General features: G+C 42.2%; 1 protein-coding gene across 2 annotated transcripts in view; it reads left to right on the top strand.

Annotated features, from left to right (window-relative positions):
- Nucleotides 1–19,019, top strand: part of LOC125457234 (cell adhesion molecule DSCAM) — a 612,502-nt gene that overhangs the window by 501,518 nt on the left and 91,965 nt on the right. For both annotated transcript variants that reach the window (XM_048541184.2, XM_059650150.1), the window contains 3 exons: nucleotides 2,627–2,867; nucleotides 5,732–5,878; nucleotides 7,567–7,722. In XM_048541184.2, the coding sequence (XP_048397141.1) occupies nucleotides 2,627–2,867; nucleotides 5,732–5,878; nucleotides 7,567–7,722 (544 nt within the window). The remainder of the gene's footprint in view (nucleotides 1–2,626; nucleotides 2,868–5,731; nucleotides 5,879–7,566; nucleotides 7,723–19,019) is intronic.

Consider the following 19,019-nt stretch of genomic DNA (forward strand, 5'->3'; position numbering starts at 1 on the left):
TGGAGGGGAGTGTGGAGCGGACAAGGGAATCGCGGAGAGAGTGGTCTGTCCGGAAGGCAGACAAGGGTGGGGATGGAAAAATGTCTTTAGTGGTGGGGTCGGATAGTAGATGGTGGAAGTGTCGGTTGATGATGCACTGTATCCGGAGTTGGTCGGGTGGTATGTGAGGACTAGGGGGATACTTTGGAACAAGGTGTGTGAATGTGGTCAGCAAAATGCTATTTTCCCATTAATAGCTGTTCCATTGAAATGCTGCAGATACAATGAACTGACCGATATGCTCCAAATAGAATAATGGTTTAAGTTTTGCAGGGAATGCTGCATTTTCTCCTTAGCAAGCAGAACTGGTTCCATTATGCTTATTTATCCATGTAGCAGTGTTGTGTGGTCACACACAATGCTTTGGTCATCATGTAGGAGACATCATTGTGAATTATTAAGTGATTTTACTCCTCAGCAGGAATTTACCTGTGTGTTTCTGGTGCTGATTGCAAGAATCTTTAGTCTGTATAGATTAGGAAATATCTATAAATTTTGCTGTCCCCTCACTTAAGAGCAATTGATAGAAACGCTGGGGGCATTTGTGGAAAATTAGTGACATTGGAAATTGAGAATAAAACCTAACAATGATTGTAACCATCTTATTCCATATTAGTTGTTACTCAAAGTAATATGATCTGTTTTGTCCTGTTATGTGATTACAGCATTGAGTTTGTACAGTGATTGTACAATTATTTTATGCCAATAGATTTCCTGGTACCTCGATTATGTCACAGTATATTCCAGATGAGGGAAGCAGCCATTCTTTTTTCAATTTATTTCTCCAGATCTAAATCTTTTCTGAACCCTTTTTATTTTCAGAACTTTTTGATAGTTCTCCCTCTGTCTATATATCATTCCTTCTGTTACATGATATAATGTATATCTGGATGTTTTGAATACCGACTTAAACTGAACTCCTATCCCCAGCCTGTCTTCTATCTGTATCTGTGGTGTGACTGCAACTGATTGTTCATGTTTGGCAAAGTAAATTTAACGTGGTGGTGAATCTGTGTTAGTGGAATCTATGAGTGCGAATGTAAACAGAAACTGTACAGCGTGGGAGCAGGCCATTTGGCCCATCAAATCTATATCGACTCTCCGAAGAGCATCCCACTCAGACCACCCCATCTCTGTAACTGCACTTTTGCCATGGCTAATCCAACTAGCCTGTGGCACTATGGGCAATTTAGCATGACCAATCCAACTACCCTGGACTGTGGGAGGAAACCAGAGCACCCGGGGGAACCCATACAGATTCAGGTAGAATGTGCAAACTTCACACCACAGTCGCACAAGGGAGGAATTGTACCCGGGTCCCTGTTACTGTGAGGTAACAAAGCTAGCCACTGGGCCACCATGCCTCCCAAAATGTGACTGTATGCATGAAAAATGTACGAATTAGCGCATAGCTAAGAAATGAGTATGTTAGAGATATGCATGCGTATGTGTGTATGTGTATGTGTATGTCCGTGCGTGTCTGTGTGTGTGTGTCTGCGCACGTAGAAAGAGAGTGTGCCTGTGAGGACTATGCTGTTGCATTTGTGTAAATATGGAGGTAGCTTCCTTTTCCTTTATGCTTTTGTAATAATCTGACTGACTTGCTCATCCACTCTACCAATTTGCAACTAAGTGGAGAAGGTAACATGTCCTCTGTATATAATTGCATATGCTTCTATCAAGGCAATCATGGTATTGTCCATTGTACTCATGCATGTCTATCTAAAGGTAATCATGGTCATGTCCTATTATTTTATTAAATAGTCACCATAAATTGAATCTGACAGAGCTGTCACACACTTCCCACACATGTATTATTTTTACTGAGTTATTTTTATGCCAGATTCAGAAGCTTTCCAACCAGTTAAGTTGCTGTAAGGTCCAATATTACTTTATTATTAAAAAAGTGGAATTTTGTTTCACGTTCTGATACATTTTTTGCAGAACAGGTTGGTGGAAAGGCTGAACTGTTGGATGTAGTTTTGATAATTAATTTTATGATGCAAATGACAAGACATTCTGGAATTGGCTTCTTTCTCTTCTTCAGTTTTAATTTTCCAAGATGTCCTTCCATTAGCAGGATTCAGAGTATGGGTAATGGAAAATTGACCAATTCTCCAGTCTTTATCAATTAATTACAGGCAATGTATAGCCTTGACAGCTGTACAATTAACTTTCCTCTGCTCTACCTCATTGATGAGTGTTAGGCTATTCTTGAAGCACAGTTGTAACTGTACCTGTCTGAATTTCCTACTCACTGCGTGAATGCAGTGATACCAATCTTGACCAATGACCTCCATCTACTCGGAATTCTGAGGAAGTGCTGCACTGTCGAAGGTGCTGTCTTTCAGCCAAGCCTTTAAACCCTGGCCCTGACTGCCATCTCGGATGGATGTAAGATAACCCAACGTGGCACTGTTGGCAAATAAAGGAGAGGATTTCTGTCCCCCACAACAAAATCCAAATAGTTATCTCTCAACCCAATATCCTTCAGAGGACTCAGAAGAGGAAACATTTGTCTGCTACGTTATCACTTTTGTAAATCGAATCTGATGTGGTATTTTCTTCATCCCTGTCATTTACTCAGGCTCCAAAGAAGCACTTACAAAATGGACTAATCCGCGGCTACCAAATTGGTTATCGGGAGTACAGCACAGGCGGCAATTACCAGTTTAATATCATCAGCATGGAGACAACTGGTGACAGCGAGCTGTACACGCTGGACAATCTGAAAAAGTTCACGCAGTACGGAGTGGTTGTACAGGCTTGTAACCGTGCAGGCACTGGACCCTCCTCACAGGAAATCATTGCAACGACGTTGGAGGATGGTAGGTCAAAAATTGTATTGCATCTGAGAAATAGACAGAAAGCCCCATGAGACTGCACAGATGTGATGGTACTGAGCCCCTGAAAGAGGTTCTTCGGACAAACAGTCACATTTATGGAGGTAGCGTTATCATGGAGGGGAGAGAAAGTTAGGCAGGGAGAGAGATTTAAGGAAGGAATTGCAGATCTCAGGCTCCCAGGAAGCTCATGCTGTGTTCACCAATGGCATATTGCTGGAAATCGATGTCACTTTCAGAGTAATGTTCCCTCTCAGCTGTGCAGCCACAGAGTCAGTGGGAATCTCCATGGTTGCCAATCGGCATGCCAGAGAAAGGTGTCTCCTTCTGGAAGCTGCAGCAACACACAATTACATCCAACTTCACACCATCGATATCTTTATTTATCTCCCTCCTTGTTCTAGTTGTACCTATTTCTCTATCATTTTGTTGATTTTTTGTTTTCATTTCTCTTATTCTTCATTTCCCTTTTTCTTCCCTTTTCATTTCACCCCTTTCCTTTCTCCTTTTCCCTACCACTTTCCATTTTTCGGCCCCTCCCTCTCTCCCTTCACAGTGCCATCTCCTCGTCTTCATTTCAGTTGTTCCTCTCTCTGCCTTCATTCTCTTCCTCCATCTTCCATTTCTCATGTTAATTAGAATCATAGAGTCATAGAGCAGTACAGCATGGAAACAGACCCTTCAGTCTAACTCTTCTATGCCGACCAGTTCCATTTTCCAGCATTTGGCCCATATCCCTCTAAATCCTTCCTATTTGTAAACCCATTCAGATGCTTTTTAAATGTTGAAATTGTACCAGGCTCCACCACTTCCTTTGGCAGCTCATTACATACATGTACCACCCTCCACATGAAAATCTTTCCCCTCTCACCTTAAACCTGCTATTTTTAAACTTGCCTACCCTGGGGAAAAGTCCTTGGATCTTCACCTTATCCATGCCCCTCATGATTTTATAAACCTCAATAAGGTCATCCCTCAGCCTCCGATGCTCCAGGGAAAATAGCCCCAGTCTATCCAGCCTCTCCCTATCGCTCAAACTCTCCAACCCTGGCAACATCCTTGTAAATCTTTTCTGAGCCTTTTCAACTTTCACAACATCTTTCCTATGTTGTGGTGATTAAAGTGCCATAGATGGAAATTTTCACCCTACCTTGTGTGGAACAATTGATGAATAGCATTGGTCTAATGGGCGAGAGAATAGTTCTTCACAGATGTTAATCCTCGTGCTGAAAATTGAATGATCAATAATCCTCAACATTAAACCCAAAGTGCTGTCACAAGGGGAGGAGATAGTTAAGTAATATGTAGCCGGTGCTTTTAAAGCCTGATGGTATTTTAGGAATAACAATAGAATATTGAACATAGAACAGTCCAGCAGAGTACAAGACCTTCTGCTTGTACGATGTTGTGCTGACATTTTATCCTACTAAGATCAAGCTACCCTGCATACCCTACAATTTGCGGTCCTCTATGTGCCTATGCAAGAGTCGCATAAACGTTGAGATAGGCTGACTTGGATACTGCGCACCTAGCTTTAAAAACCTGGAAAAGAATCAAAAGAAAGGTTGTGGCTTTGTCGGCACAACATTGTGGGCCGAAGGGCCTGTACTGTGCTGTACTGTTCTACATTCTCGTCACAATGAGGAAGAACAGAACCAAATGAGGGGTGTATTAGATATCACACAAGGTGACAGAGGAACCTTGTAAAAGTGGAATTAGTTTAATATTTCAGTAACCGAAATGAAGGCGTGAATGTAATTTACTGGCTTGCAATATTCCTTAACTGGCTGGAATTCTCTCTTTCAGCAGCTGGAATGAAGCACACATGGGCATTGAGAGAAGATATTTCAGCCATCCTACAGTGCCCCCTGCTGGTCAGACAGCAGGCTAGGTAACTGTTGGAAACAAGCAGTGTATTAAGGAAAGGGACTGCAAAAAATAAAAATTAGATGAAAGATTCATAATTGTGTATTCTTAACCATTTTAAAAACGTAGGATAATACTCATGTTTGATATGTTTGCTTGGAATCACTCCATCAAAACTTTATTTAAAAGTCTTAACCATGTTGTACAAGAGTTTAACCCAGTTGGTTGGACAGAGCCAACATCAAACCCCCCCACTGAATCTAACAGGGAGTTACAGGGGATGTTTTACTCTAACAACGTGTCTCTTCCTGGACCTCGCTGGATCTGCCCACGTGTCTCAGTACTAATGTGACCTTTTGCATATTGTATACATCTTGCCAGCCTCCTGAGTGGGCAGACTGATCTCCAAAATCAGGCCCATGACAAGGAGGAACCTTGAGACATTGTCCTGAAACTTTCAGACGTAAGCTTGCATAATGATAAGGTGATTGTTTCTGAATCTGTGTTTTCCTACTTTTCACCTTAAATGCACAATGAATGAGTTCTTCTACAAGGTTATTTTGATTTGCTCTTGGGATTGGAGCAAGACCAATGTTTATTGTGTATCTCTAGTTAACCTTGAGAAACTGTTGATGAGCCTTCTTCTGGAAGAGCCGATGGTGTCAAGGGTGAAGGTGCTTCCTGAATAGACTTTCTCTTTATCACATGTTGATAGCTCTGAGTACAGACGACAATTAACAGCCAATCAGATTGGCATGGGTCTGAAGTAACAGCAAAGTAAGAGCACCTGTTTTCTCTCTCTAAAGTACAGTCTGGGATGAAAAGGTAACCATGTTTAGAAATACAGCACCACATTTTGGTCTCATTTGGGTATCATAGCAGTTTTCAATCATGTTTCCTGCATTAAGAATGTCTGAACTTGAATGAAACTTTGCAGAAATTTGCATCTGTGCCTTTTATTTGTTTTTTTCTTCTTTTGGCAGTGCCCAGCCGACCACCAGACAACGTCCAAGCCAGTGCAGTATCTCCGGAGGTCATTTCACTGTCTTGGTCGATGCCACCAAAGGAGGCACTGAATGGGATTCTACAAGGATATAGAGTTATTTACTGGGCAAACCTCCCAGATGGAGGTGGGTATGCTGCAGTAAGCTGTGGATAATGATAGCAGCCTCTGAGGTTCAGCAACACTACATCAGCTCCCTTGCCTCTATCTATGTCTGACAGAATGAACTGGTCAGGAAAGGAGAACCAAGCTAAAATATCTTCCCTATAGCAAATGAAATCATAGAGCCATACAACACAGAAACAGGCCCTTCGGTGTCCAAACTAAACTAATCCCATTTGCCTGCTTTAGATCATATACCTCACAATCTTTCCTATCCATTTACACATCCGAATGATTTTAAAATACAGCAACTGCTTCTACCACTTCCTCTGGCAGCTCTTTCCACACTCTCCATGTGAACAAGTCACCCCCTCAGGTCCCTTTTAAATCACCTCCTTCTCACCTTAAACCTATACCCTCTAATTTTGGACTCCTCTATCCTGGAGAAAAGATCTTGGTTATTCACCTTATCTATGCCTCTCATGATTTTATAAACCTCTCAAAGGTCACCTTTCAGCTTCTTATCCTTCAGGGAAATAAAAGCCCCAGCCTCTCCTTATAACTCAAACCCTCGAGCCTCAGTAAAATCCTTGTAAATATTTCTTTCCACCATTTCCAATTTAATAACATCCTTCCTGTAGAAGGGCAACCAGAATTGTACATAGGACTCTAAATGTGGCCTTACCAATGTCTAATGCGGGCTTAACATGACGTCCCAACTCCTTTACCCAATGTTCTGACCAATGAAGGCAAACATGTTAAATTCTTTCTTTACTACCCTGTCTACCTGTGACACCATATTCAAGGAACTATGATGTCATTGAAATTTCAGAATGAGAATATGTTCTTATCTTACTCTTAGCTTTGAACAGTCAATCATGTTCATCTTTCAGACTAGAATCCTCCTTGTCACCTCGGTAAACCATGGATTTGGATTCAAAGCCAGAGCCCTTCATAAACTGTGTATTGATATGTCCAGATTCTGTCAGTGAATGAACAGAGCTATGGTACCCTTGACAGACTTTTGGCTTTTTAACAAAGAAGCAGTCTTGAGATTGCCTCTGACTCTCTACAGAGAAGATGCTTCTAGTTGTCGTGGAAATGACCACATTCCATCTGTTTCTTTGGGTATAAACTTAAGCCCTAGGTTTATATCAAACTTCCCCTGCCCCAGTTTCTCCTGTTTTGGAGAGTGTAATTGAAGTTAGAATACAGTTGCATCTATTCAAACTCTTAGGTGGCCCTTCAGAGAGGGCAGGGGATTTCTGCTTCAATACACAAGGCCTTCCATGATGGTGGGCTCCTCTAGGAGAGGAAGGCTTCATAGACACAAGGAGCCTCCTATGATTTGATTCCCTTCGGTTTTACGGTCATAAGTTTCTGCCACTTTAGAAACTGGACAAATTTAATTTCTGGTTGATAACTCAGCTATCCAAATTGTTGCTTAAAAAGGCAGAAACAGTGCTGCAGTATCTGAATCAGACAGTAATTTTTTCTGTGAGAATGCGGATCATCACTGAATTTGACTGGTGGTAGCTCACAGTCGAAGCACGGCATGTGATGTTCACTTACCAGCAGGTGGCACTGCAGCAGGAATGAACCTGGACTGATATTCCCACTCCTTGTTCATTGACCTTCTGTCCACCTTCTGGGTGTGTTTACATACATGAATGGCCACTTCAGCATTTGCCTTTCTCGTTTGCTTTCTGTCAGAGCTCGGAGAGATTAAAAACGTCACAACCACGCAGGTTATGCTGGAGCTGGATGGACTGGAGAAGTTCACCAACTATAGTATACAGGTGCTGGCATTCACCCGGGCAGGAGATGGAGTCAGGAGCGAACAGATCTTCACACGTACCAAGGAGGATGGTAGGTTAACGTTAATGATGCTCTAATCATTCAAACGTACCAATAGGCAGCAGAATTCGGCCATTCAGCCCCTTGAGCCCCTTCTGTTCCCACAAGGGGAAGCATCTTTCTCATGTCAACTCATATCAGCAACATCCACATCTTCTACACTTCAGTCAAGTTTCCCCTAACTGTTTTGAGTGGAAACAAGCCCAACCTCTCCTCATAATGCAGCCCACTCATTCAAGGTATCATTCTAATAATCCTCCTCTGCAACTCCTCCAGGTAATCATCCTGAAATTTTTGTGCAACACTATTTTCATAAAGTCCCATGTTCTGTCACAGCATCCTGCAGCTACTCCCAACTCCAACAAATGATAAGACCTTAATTAAATCAAGATTGTACAATAACATCAACAGCAAACTATATTAAGATCATTTAAATGTCCTCTGATATCAGAGTTGTGTGCTACTACCATTAGCTGGTGGTATTCACTAGTGTACTGCACATTATCTGAGTGCTTCCAGTGTTGAAATGTATTTTCTTCTAAAATTGAGGAGGTTAATAGTGGGTAGGGGAACTCAGTCCATTTCAGCTGTTCTACGTCAGCATTAATCAATTGTCATGTTTAAGCTTCATCTACTCTGCTTTCTTGTAGTGCTGGGTGTTCGAGCTACCAGCATGTTATTATGGTGTGACAAAGAAGCTTTGGGTGGATCTGCTGCCATCAATCCTTTCTGTTTTAGTGTGAGTTATGGAGTTCATGTGAGAAAGGATGCCCACACAAAACCTGCAGCAGTTGGTAGGAGAGGTGATGGCCTAGTCCTTTTGTCACTAGAGTATTAATTATGGGACCCAAATAGTGTTCTGGACACTAAGGTTCAAAGCCTGCCATGGCAGATGGCAGACTTTGCATTCAAAATAAATGGAATTAAGAATCATGAAATGACTGTGAAAATGTTGTTGGGAGAAGCCCTGTTTGCTGTTTAGGGAAGGAAACTGCCATGCTTACATGGTCTAACCTACATGTGACTCCAAACCCCAACAATGTGGTTGACTCCTTACTGCCCTTTGAGCAATTAGGGATAGACAATAAATCCCAGCTAGTGATGCCTCCAGATTTTATAAGTGAATTTTAAAAAGTCTCAACCATGATAAACAGTAAATAAGTTTAATTTGTAACATTTATTACCTAGCTATACATCTTGGATACATGATTGCCTCTTGCAGGATTTCAAGCTCAATGTAAGTGTAAGGATGTATTAATGTTATTGAAACGTTCTGAGAGCCAACTGAACAACTACAGCTATGGCAATGCTGTGTGTTAGCTCCTCCCAGGAACTGTCTTTTACAACCTGACGGGTGGAGCTTATCTTGTGATGTCAATTCAAAAAGGCAGCTCGCCACCACCTTCACAAGGGCAACTAGAAATGCTGGCCTAGCCAGCGACACCCATGTCCCACAAATGAATTTTAAAATAAGTTAACTTTTTCAGTTGCAAAGTGGCATACGTTGAATGTAAGAACACAAAAAAATGGGAAAGGGAGAGGCCATTCAGCCCCCCAAGTCAGCCCTGCCATTTAACAATATCATGGCTGATGTGACTCATGAATATAGAACTTCCTATCCCACAACATGACCCAGCAAACTCAATGCCAAACATTATTGACATGAAAATCAGGCCAGCTCGCTGGTGAATTCAGCTCGTTGCTTGGTCCATACAACCTGTGAGTTGGGCACCATGATGCAAGATCTCAGGGGAGGGGCACCATGAGCACATGCACCTCATCTGCACAGATATTGGCATCTGACAGTTTCCAGCCTCTAAGAACCCAGATGGCACATCTCTAATCCACTTACCCTTCTATACATCAATGCTGGACCTTTGGGGGCAGCAGCAACTATCATTGTAATACTGCAGCAAGTGCACTGTGAGATCAATGGACTTGCATCCATTTCATGACCTGGACCAGGCTGCATCTCTTCACTTGCTGTCATAACACTTTCTCACTCTGACCCTCCCTGCATGCTCACAGCGTCCCCTCAGTCAGCGATTCCAGGCTCATAGTACTGCTGTATTGCATTGCCTTTTAGCAGAGCCAGGAAACTTGTCATGGTTGTCAGTAGTCCTCAGTCAAGTCAAGGGAGGCAGTCTTCCATCAGGAGCTCCAAACACAGTGAGACAAGGCAGCCTCCAATACCAGTCCAGAGGTATGAGGACAGACAGTCAACTGCCCAGTACAGTCAGTCAGGATAGTCTCCACATAGGGGTGAAGAATTGAACATTTGGCAGCCCATCATCAGTCTTGACTCTAACCGCCTATTTGCTCCTGAGTAAGAGAGAGAGAGACAGCTATTAAGGTGGAGCAGCTGTTAATTTTGGTGTAGGTGGGGAAGTGTTTGAGTGAGTGGGAGGCAGCACAGAGGGCCTGCAGGGTGAGTGGTGTCAGGAGTTAGGATTGGGCTGACAGTGAGCGACAGAAGATGCTGCAGGCATTAGAGAGAGTGATAGAGCACAAGCCTTGCAGCAACCCTGTCTAGTCCTGAGAGAATTTTATAAGTCTCTATGAGATCCCCCCCTCATTAGTCTGAACTCCAACCAAAACAATCCCAACCTAATCAATCTCTCCTCATACGTTAGTCCTGCCGTCCCCAGAATCAGCCTGGTAAACCTTCGCTGCACTCCCGCAAGCAACAGCATCCTTCCTCAGGAAAGACCAAAAACAATTTTCTAGATGTGGCCTTACCAAGGCCCTGTATATCTGCAACAAAATATCTCTACTCCTGTACTCAAAACCTCTTGCAATAAAGGCCAACATACCATTTGCCTTCTTTACCACCTGTTGCACCTGCACACTTCCCTTCAGTGACTGGTGCACAAGGACACCCAGGTCCTGCTGCACACTCCCCTCTCCCAATTTACAGCCATTCAGGTAATAATCTGCTTTCTTGTTTTTGCTTCCAAAGTGAATAGCTTCATATTTATCCAAATTATACTGTATCTGCCATTGATTTGCCCACTCACCCAATCAGTTGAAATCATGCTGAAGGATCTCTGCATCATCGTCACAGTTCACCCTCTCACCCAACTTGGTATCATCTGCAAACTTGGAGACGTAACATTTTGTTCTCTCATCCAAATCATTAATATACATTGTAAATAGCTGGGGTTCCAGCACTGATCCCTGTGGCACCCCACTAGTTACTGCCTGCCAATTTGAAAAGGACCCATTAATTCCTACTCTTTATTTCCTCTCAGCCAACCAATTTCCTATCCATCTCGATACACTTCCCCAATCCCTTGAGCTTTAATCTTGCACATTAATCTCTTATGTAGGATTTTGTCAAATGCTTTCTGAAAGTCCAAATATACCACCTTGACTGGCTGTCTCTACTAGTTATATCTTCATAGAATTCCAACAGATTTAACAAGCACGATTTCCCCATCATAGTTATTGGTATCACCGGACCATTGGTCCATCAGGGTTCGAGCAAACCCTGCCCCACAAGATCAGTGGTAATAGGAACTGCAGATGCCGGACAATCTGAGATAACAAGTTGTAGAGCTGGATGAACACAGTAGGCCAAGCAGCATCAGAGGAGCAGAAAGGGTCTCGGCCCGAAATATCAGCTTTCCTGCTCCTAAGATGCTGCTTGGCCTGCTCTGTTCATCCAGCTCTACACCTTGTTATCCCTGCCCGACAAGATCATTGCCCTTCTACCCCAGTACAAGTTGTCAAGGTCACTGAATTGAAACACATTTCCCTTGCACCAATCTTTGAGGCACCCATTTGACTCTGACTTTATTTGCCCCATGCCAGTAAATCCGTGGCTCAAGGAGTAATCTGAGATCATTTCTTTAGAGGTTCTGCTTTTTGTCTCCTAACTGTTTCCTTCACGAGACTCTCTATTCGAGTCCTATCAATGTCATTGGTCCAACAGGAATGACAAGTCAGGATCTCTTCCCTCCCACTTTAAGATCCTCTCCAGTCCATGGAGATGTCCTTGATCCTGGCACTGGGCAGCAACACAGGTTTTGGGATTCATGGCCTTGGCTGTAGGCAACAGTATTTATTCCCCACCCCCACCACATGAATGGCTCACTTTGTCATGATATCATTGCGTCCTCACTATAGTTTTCCACTCCTGTTCATGTAGCTTGCACCAGATTATACCTTAATTTATAAGGGCAGATTGTATAGTAGCTTGAGTCCATTTGTGCATAGAACATTTAATGGATAATCTTAAAAACAAGTTTGAAAGATTGAAAAGAATTGAAAGGCTAAATAGAGATATGCTGTATCCTCTGGCAAGGCATGTAGCATTAAAATTAGAACGAAGCCATTGAAGTTTGATATCAGGAAGTACTTTGTTTGAAAAATGCCATAAACCTGAAGGTCTCTCATTAAAAGATCAAATAATTGAATGATAGAACACAGAGGGGGCCAAAAGAACTGTGATGCTATAATCAGGAACAAAAACAAGTTGCTGGAAAAGCTCAGCAGGTCTGGCAGCATCTGTGGAGGAGAAAAAAAACATTTCGAGTCCGGTCAAGCCTGTACAGAATCTTTGGTAGCATTCCCCAATTAATTCCACAGCTCTGGGATAGTAGGAACTGCAGATGGTGGAGAATCTGAGATAACAAGATATAGAGCTGGATGAGACAGCAGGCCAAGCAGCATCAGAGGAGCAGGAAGCCTTACGTTTTGGGCCTAGTCCCTTCTTCAGAAATGGACTTTGCAGTGGGGTTAAAATTGTTTCAGAGATAGTAGGAACTGCAGATGGTGGAGAATCTGAGAAAACAAAGTGTAGATCTGGATGAACACAGCAGGCCAAGCAGCATCAGAGGAGCAGGAAAGCTGACGTTTCGGGCCTAGACCCTTTTTCAGCAATGGACTTTGCAGTGGGGTTAAAATTGGGGTGAAATGGGCTTCGCAGTGGGGTTGAAATTGGGGTTAAAATAGACCTAAGGGTCTAGGCCCGAAATGTCAGCCTTCCTGCTCCTCTGATGCTGCTTGGCCTGCTGTATTCATCCAACTCTACACCTTGTTAATTCCACAGCTCTGCTCTTTCTCCATACTTTGAGGATGCTCCTCCTTCAAGAATTTATTCAATTCCCTTTTGAATGTTTAGTATTTGAATCTGACTCCACCACCCAGAATAACACTGTAAAAGAAAATGTTTCTTCTGTAACACTTTAATCTCCTTACCAATTACCTGAAATGTGTATTTTCTGGCTTCTGATCCTTCTGCCAACTGGAAACAGTTCCTCCGTATTTACTCTGTGAAAATCATTGTTTATTTTGTGCATCCCTTGTGTACCTTTTCTTAGCTTTCACTGCTGTAAGGAGAGCTTTCCTCACTGCTTCAGTCTTCCCATACAATTAAAGTCCCACATCCCTGAGATCAATTAAGTTTTTGTAAACGAAGTGTATTAATAATGATTAAACTAAGGAAAACAAATTGTGCAAGATGTTACAAATTAACCGATTGGTAAAACTGGTTCAAGAAACTGTACTGATGCTTCTAGTCCAGTACTTAATACCCCTGCAATTATAGTTGTTGCATTGTATCTTATCTATGTAATTTTATTTCCAAACATGATACCAATCCAGCGATGTAAATGGCATCTACGCCAACTAAATGAAATCTATCCATAGAATTCCTGCAGTGTGGAAGCAGGCCATTTGGTCCCTACCACCCCTCTGAACAGCATCACATCCAGACCCACCCCTTGACAGTACCCCTGTAACCCGTGCATTTCCCATGTCTAATCCACCCTGCCTACACATCTTTGGAATGTGGGAGGAAACTCATGCAGATACAGGGCAGATGTACAAACTCCACGCAGACAGTCACCAGAGGCTGGAGTTGAACCCAAGTTGCTGGTGCTGTCAGTCAGCAGTGCTGATCACTGAGCCACCATGCCATCCTGGACTTATGGTGTCCTGAGGAAAGGTCACCGGACCCGAAAAAGTAACTAACTTTTTCTCCACAGATGCTGCCAGACCTGCTGAGCTTTCCAAGCAACTTCTGTTTTTGTTCCTGATTTACAGCATCTACAGTTCTTTTGTTTATTTGTACTTTACAAAACTGCATTTGTAAAACTGTCCTTAAATATGGAAGCAGATAATGTCAGAAACTTTGAAATTACACCATTGTTGGGAGCCTAGTTTTTGGTAATGTAACAGACGTTAACCCTAGGGTACGTCCATCATTTCTCATAACAGCTCCAACAGTACAACAATCTCTCAATGTCACAATTAGTCTGCATTATAAACAAACCCAAATTTCTGACCATGGAAGATGATGTATTTGATATTCTACTGTTGAGTGCATTAAGTATTGATGGGATTAATAGCTTTCTCTGGCCCTTCTCCTCATTATGTACATGCAGGGCAAAAGAGCCAAGCCTCATAGAATTTACAGAGTTAAGCCATTTCTTTCAAAGTGCCTATGCTGGTGTTAGTGCTCTAATGCCCTTTTCTCTCACTCTACTTTTATCTCTGTCACAACATATTTTTCTATTTCCTTCTCCCTCACAATATTTATCAAATGTATGTTTTATATTTATTCAGACATCTGTGCCATTTTCTTCAATTACTCCCTATGTTAGTGAGTTCCACACTTGTATCATTCTCCAGGTAAAAATGTTCTTCCTGAGTTTCCTGTTGGAATTTGTTTCGTGATTACCTGACATTTATGAACTCCTTGTTGTGAAATCCCCTACAAGTTAAAGAATATCCAAGGTGAACCTATCCAATCATAAGTTGAAAGACTATTTTGATTAGTTTTAGAAATTAAAATGTAAAATATTTGGGTCCCCTCTCAACTTTTTGCACCTGGGTCCTCAAACCAATCAGATTATCACCAATGCAATAAATTTAATAATTACATATATTATAATTTATTGCATAAGTTATTAGGGTCACTTGTGAGATTCAGGGTTAGTGATATCTCTTCATTTATTGTGACGTATGTTATCTCAAAGCTCATGATTTTTCTCTTGTGCCACAATGTGACAAAATATCCAGTGACCTGGAAGCAGGATTTAAGTCAATTTGCAGAAGTTTAGATGATGTAAAATCCCCAACCAGTGTTCAAGACAGCATCAGTGATCAGTGGCATGGATGTTGATGATGTGGCTGGGGAGATCATGTGAGAGACTGGGTAGGGAATTTAGCACTCGCTACTTATTGCTCAGAGCAGCCAATATTTCTAACTCTAACAAGCGTGCGGAGTACGAGCTTTTGTAAGAGCCAGGAATCCGGGTGATTTCAATGTGGTCAACATGTTGAGGGAAAGATACTCAAGAAGTCAGAGTTTTCATGAGCTGTAGGGCTTTTGGAGGTTACAGAGATAGGGAGTGGTGAAGCTGCGATGTGAATTAAATGCAAGAATAGAAATGTTAAATATTATTATACTATTGGAGATGTTTACTTTCAAAGGCTACCATTCTGATTACCAGAAAGGGAGAACAACTTTTTTTTTAAACGTAAGAACACTTCCCAAAGTGTATAAAACAAGATGGAACGGTGGTTAGCATTGATGCCTCACAGTGCCAGGAATCCGGGTCTGATTCCACCCTGAGGTGATTTGTTTGAGAGATAATGGGAACTGCAGATGCTGGAGAATCCAAGATAACAAAGTGTGGAGCTGGATGAACACAGCAGGCCAAGCAGCATCTCAGGACCACAAAAGCTGACGTTTCGGGCCTAGACTCTCTCAGATGAAGGGTCTAGATCCGAAACATCAGCTTTTGTGCTCCTGAGATGTGATTTGTTTGATCCCAGATTTGAGTGACTACGTGACTTTTACACATTCTCCCTGTGTCTGTGTGGGTTTCCTCCCACAGTTCAATAATGTGCAGGTTAAGTAGATTGGTGATGCTAAATTTCCCATAGTGTCCAGGGATGTGTCGGTTAGGTGGGTTAATCATGGGAAATGCAGCATTACAGGGAATAATGCTGGGGCTGGAGGGGGTTGGATCTGGGTGGAATGCTCTTTGGATGATGAGTGTGAATTCCATGGGCCTGCTTCCACATGTAAAGATTCCATAATCATAAGATGTGAAAATGAACCACATGAAGCGATATTGGGGCAAATCACAAAAGTAGGTCTTGAGGAGTTTCTGAAAGCAAAAGAGATGACATAGTGGAAAGCTTAGAGCCAAGGCATTGCTACTTAATAGCAAGTGATTAAAATGGAGATTTAAAAAAGTCAGCTTTAAGAAGCATGGGTCTTTGGATTAACAACACGGCTTCTTGTGTTTTCTGAAAAAAAAGTTGTGTAAAATTGGATTAAAATGTGAGCCTTTGTTCTGAAGACACTTGGATGGATGTTTGCTATTAAGCCAAGTCACTCTATTTCCAGAGATTTTTTGGCTCAGCACACTCGCGTTGTTTCCATGTAATTTTTGGCCTGGGGACGTGGAAATGGTATAGGTTCAGACAAATACCGAGGCAGACCAGGATCAAGGCTAGGGTGAGGTTTCTGCTGAAGGATAAAGAGAGACCAAAGGTACAGGGGAAGAATGAAGCTGCAAAGCTTGAGGCAGAGGAGTGATTGAAGTCATTGTGGAGTTGGGGGAGGAAATGAAGGGAAGAAAGAGGATGTGAGATGGGTTGGAGGGGAAAGGAGGTTTTGAGCTGGGTTAAAGGCCAGAGGGAGGCTTGAAAGGAGTTTCTGGGGAAAAGGGAGGTTCACCCTATTTGTCAGAAAAAGTAGGATTTGTTGGACTTCTTTCATGGGATGGGGCAGCCCATCCCTAGTTACATTAGAACTGAATGCCTTGAAATTCAGAGGACAGTTAAGAGGCAACCACATTACTGCAGCCTGGAATCACGTGGATAACAGACCAGGTAAGGAAAACAGATTTCCTTTCCTAAAGGCATTTATAAATCAGATGAGTTTTTACAGCAATCGATGATGGTTTCATGGTCGTGAATGAGATTGGCTTCTAATTTCAGAATTTAGTATTTTAGACTTTATGATTGCATTTAAATTTCATAACGTGGCATAGTGTAATTTAAATCTGACCCCAGATCACTGCCATGTAGTTCTCTGGTTACTAGACAGTAATGTTACTGCCCTGATACTGTCTCCATATCAGGGGTTCCTTGCTAACCCTGGACCGTCTTTAAAGCTCTCTGAAATCAGTTCAACTCCACAAATATCCAGTTCCCAGCCAAATTCTGGGGTTAACCTTAAAGGGCATCTTCGCTGTGTGCTGCAACCCAGTGAGTATCCGTGAGTGAATCAACTGAGGGACCGTTGTGCCCAAATCTGCTATTTGACATAATGTCAACGTGGTCAATGGATTGCAATCAGGAATAGCCTGAATGTAAACCAGAACCTCAGCTAAAGACCTTTGTTTGAATTCAACCAGACTTGGAGCAAAATATCCAACACTGATGAGGGATCAAATATCTGACATTGACGGTATGGCTCGGTTCAAATGACCATAGATCTAGCGGCTTGCAAACAATTCAAAATTTGTGGTTTCTGAAATAAGTCCATAGGGTCTGGTATCCCCTGCCATAATTGCAGTACTTGCCTGGCTTCCTCAGAGCCAACTCGCAGAGTGAACAGAGCCTCTGACACTGTTTATATCTGTCAGCCAGGGCTCCCTGATTGGATCAGATTAACAGCCCCATTCGGGGAGCCCATATTCTATGAGGTCCACCTGGCTGACCTCAGTACAATCACTACAGTGCCCTTTTAAGGAAGATATAGAATGCATCAAGCTTGATGTCTCATTCTATTCAATAGTGCATTGCCTTTGAGAATAAATCTGAATGCAGCCCCCTTCAGCACTTACACTTTCATAACATTGACCATATTTTTGATCAAAGAAGACAAGCTCCAGATAAACTAGCCTACGCATTTCCATTCAGCACAGCATAAGAACTTATCGTTTTTTAAAAAATGGCTGAAACATGAGAAGAAGGCGATAAATAAGTTATAAAACAAGCCTCATCATCTCACTGTGCGGGTGATCGATCGCGAATTAATGAGATGTTTTGACATTCACTATCTGAGTCAGCATTCAGCCAGTCCTACCCTCCTGGGATGTTCCCTTACTGCAGATGAGGTCAGAATTGATTGGGTATGTATTTCTTCAAAAGATTGTGTAATCGATTTCTTCCTCCAGGTTTCGAAGAGCTGAGGTAAATAATTTTCATGCCACTATTGGTCAGACTCGCATTCAGAATGGGTTGCCATCAAATTTGGAAAAGCACAAGAAATGTTTCTGAACGTTTAGTATCCAGTGCGTTACCATGCCCATGTTACTTAACAGTTGCCCTGAAACAAGCTAAAACTACCCCCGCCTCAACCCCATGACTCCTCAGTGAATACACTGAGTTAACATGTTGCCTGAAACTGTCCTTTGCTTTATACTGTATCATTTAATTTCAAACAGGGGAAAGTACAATTATCACCAGTACTCAGGAGACAGTTTTAGAGATAGATGTTATCATAGTGGCAATATCATACTGATGTCAGTCTCCAGAAGCTAGTAGTCTGGGCACGTAGGTGCACATACAGCCCTGACAGATAATGAAATTTGAATTTAATCAATAAATCTGGAATTGAAAACTACATCAGAGATGCATCCTAAAATCCATCAGTAATTGTTGTAAAAAATCCATCTACATTGTCAATGCCTTTTAGGGAAATAAACATGCTGTGTCAGGTGGTCATGTGACTCCGGCCCCTCAGTAATTGACTCTTCAGCACCCTCTTGAACTGGAGTAGCAAGCAGTTCAGCTCAAACACAATTAGAGAGGATGAGGAAATGGATGCCAGAGTCACATGAAAGAATAATAAACACAAAAAGCTGAAGCGAAAGGTCTCAGATAGGGTCCTGTTTCTGATTACCCTCTGTTAAGCTCTCCTGTATATGCCTGCAGGAGTGTGGACTTTAGATGGCATAAGCTGCATACCTGACCCTCATTGATGTCCTCCGCAGAAGTGGGGTCAGCTTCCACATATCACTGGATGCCTTGGAGCTCTACCTGTTCAACATGTCTCATAACCTCTCCATTGCTGCTATCTTATCCACCTGCTGTGTCCAACATTCATACTCAGAGTCATTATCTTCTCCTGTTAAATGCAGGGAAAATTAAAACCTCATGTTACCTAAATGCCACATAAGTAAGGTAAATGGATTCTGTTTACTTGAAGATCTCCGTTAGGTTTACTAAGATTTACAGTATAGGGTAATCTCCAGACACAGCCTGTGTCTCAGAGCCTGTGGTCATTAGAGAACAACACATGACCACAGGTTCTGATGACGAGACACATTACCTCTGTT

The sequence above is a fragment of the Stegostoma tigrinum genome, chromosome 12 (genome assembly GCF_030684315.1).
Source record: "Stegostoma tigrinum isolate sSteTig4 chromosome 12, sSteTig4.hap1, whole genome shotgun sequence".
Taxonomy (NCBI): domain Eukaryota; kingdom Metazoa; phylum Chordata; class Chondrichthyes; order Orectolobiformes; family Stegostomatidae; genus Stegostoma; species Stegostoma tigrinum.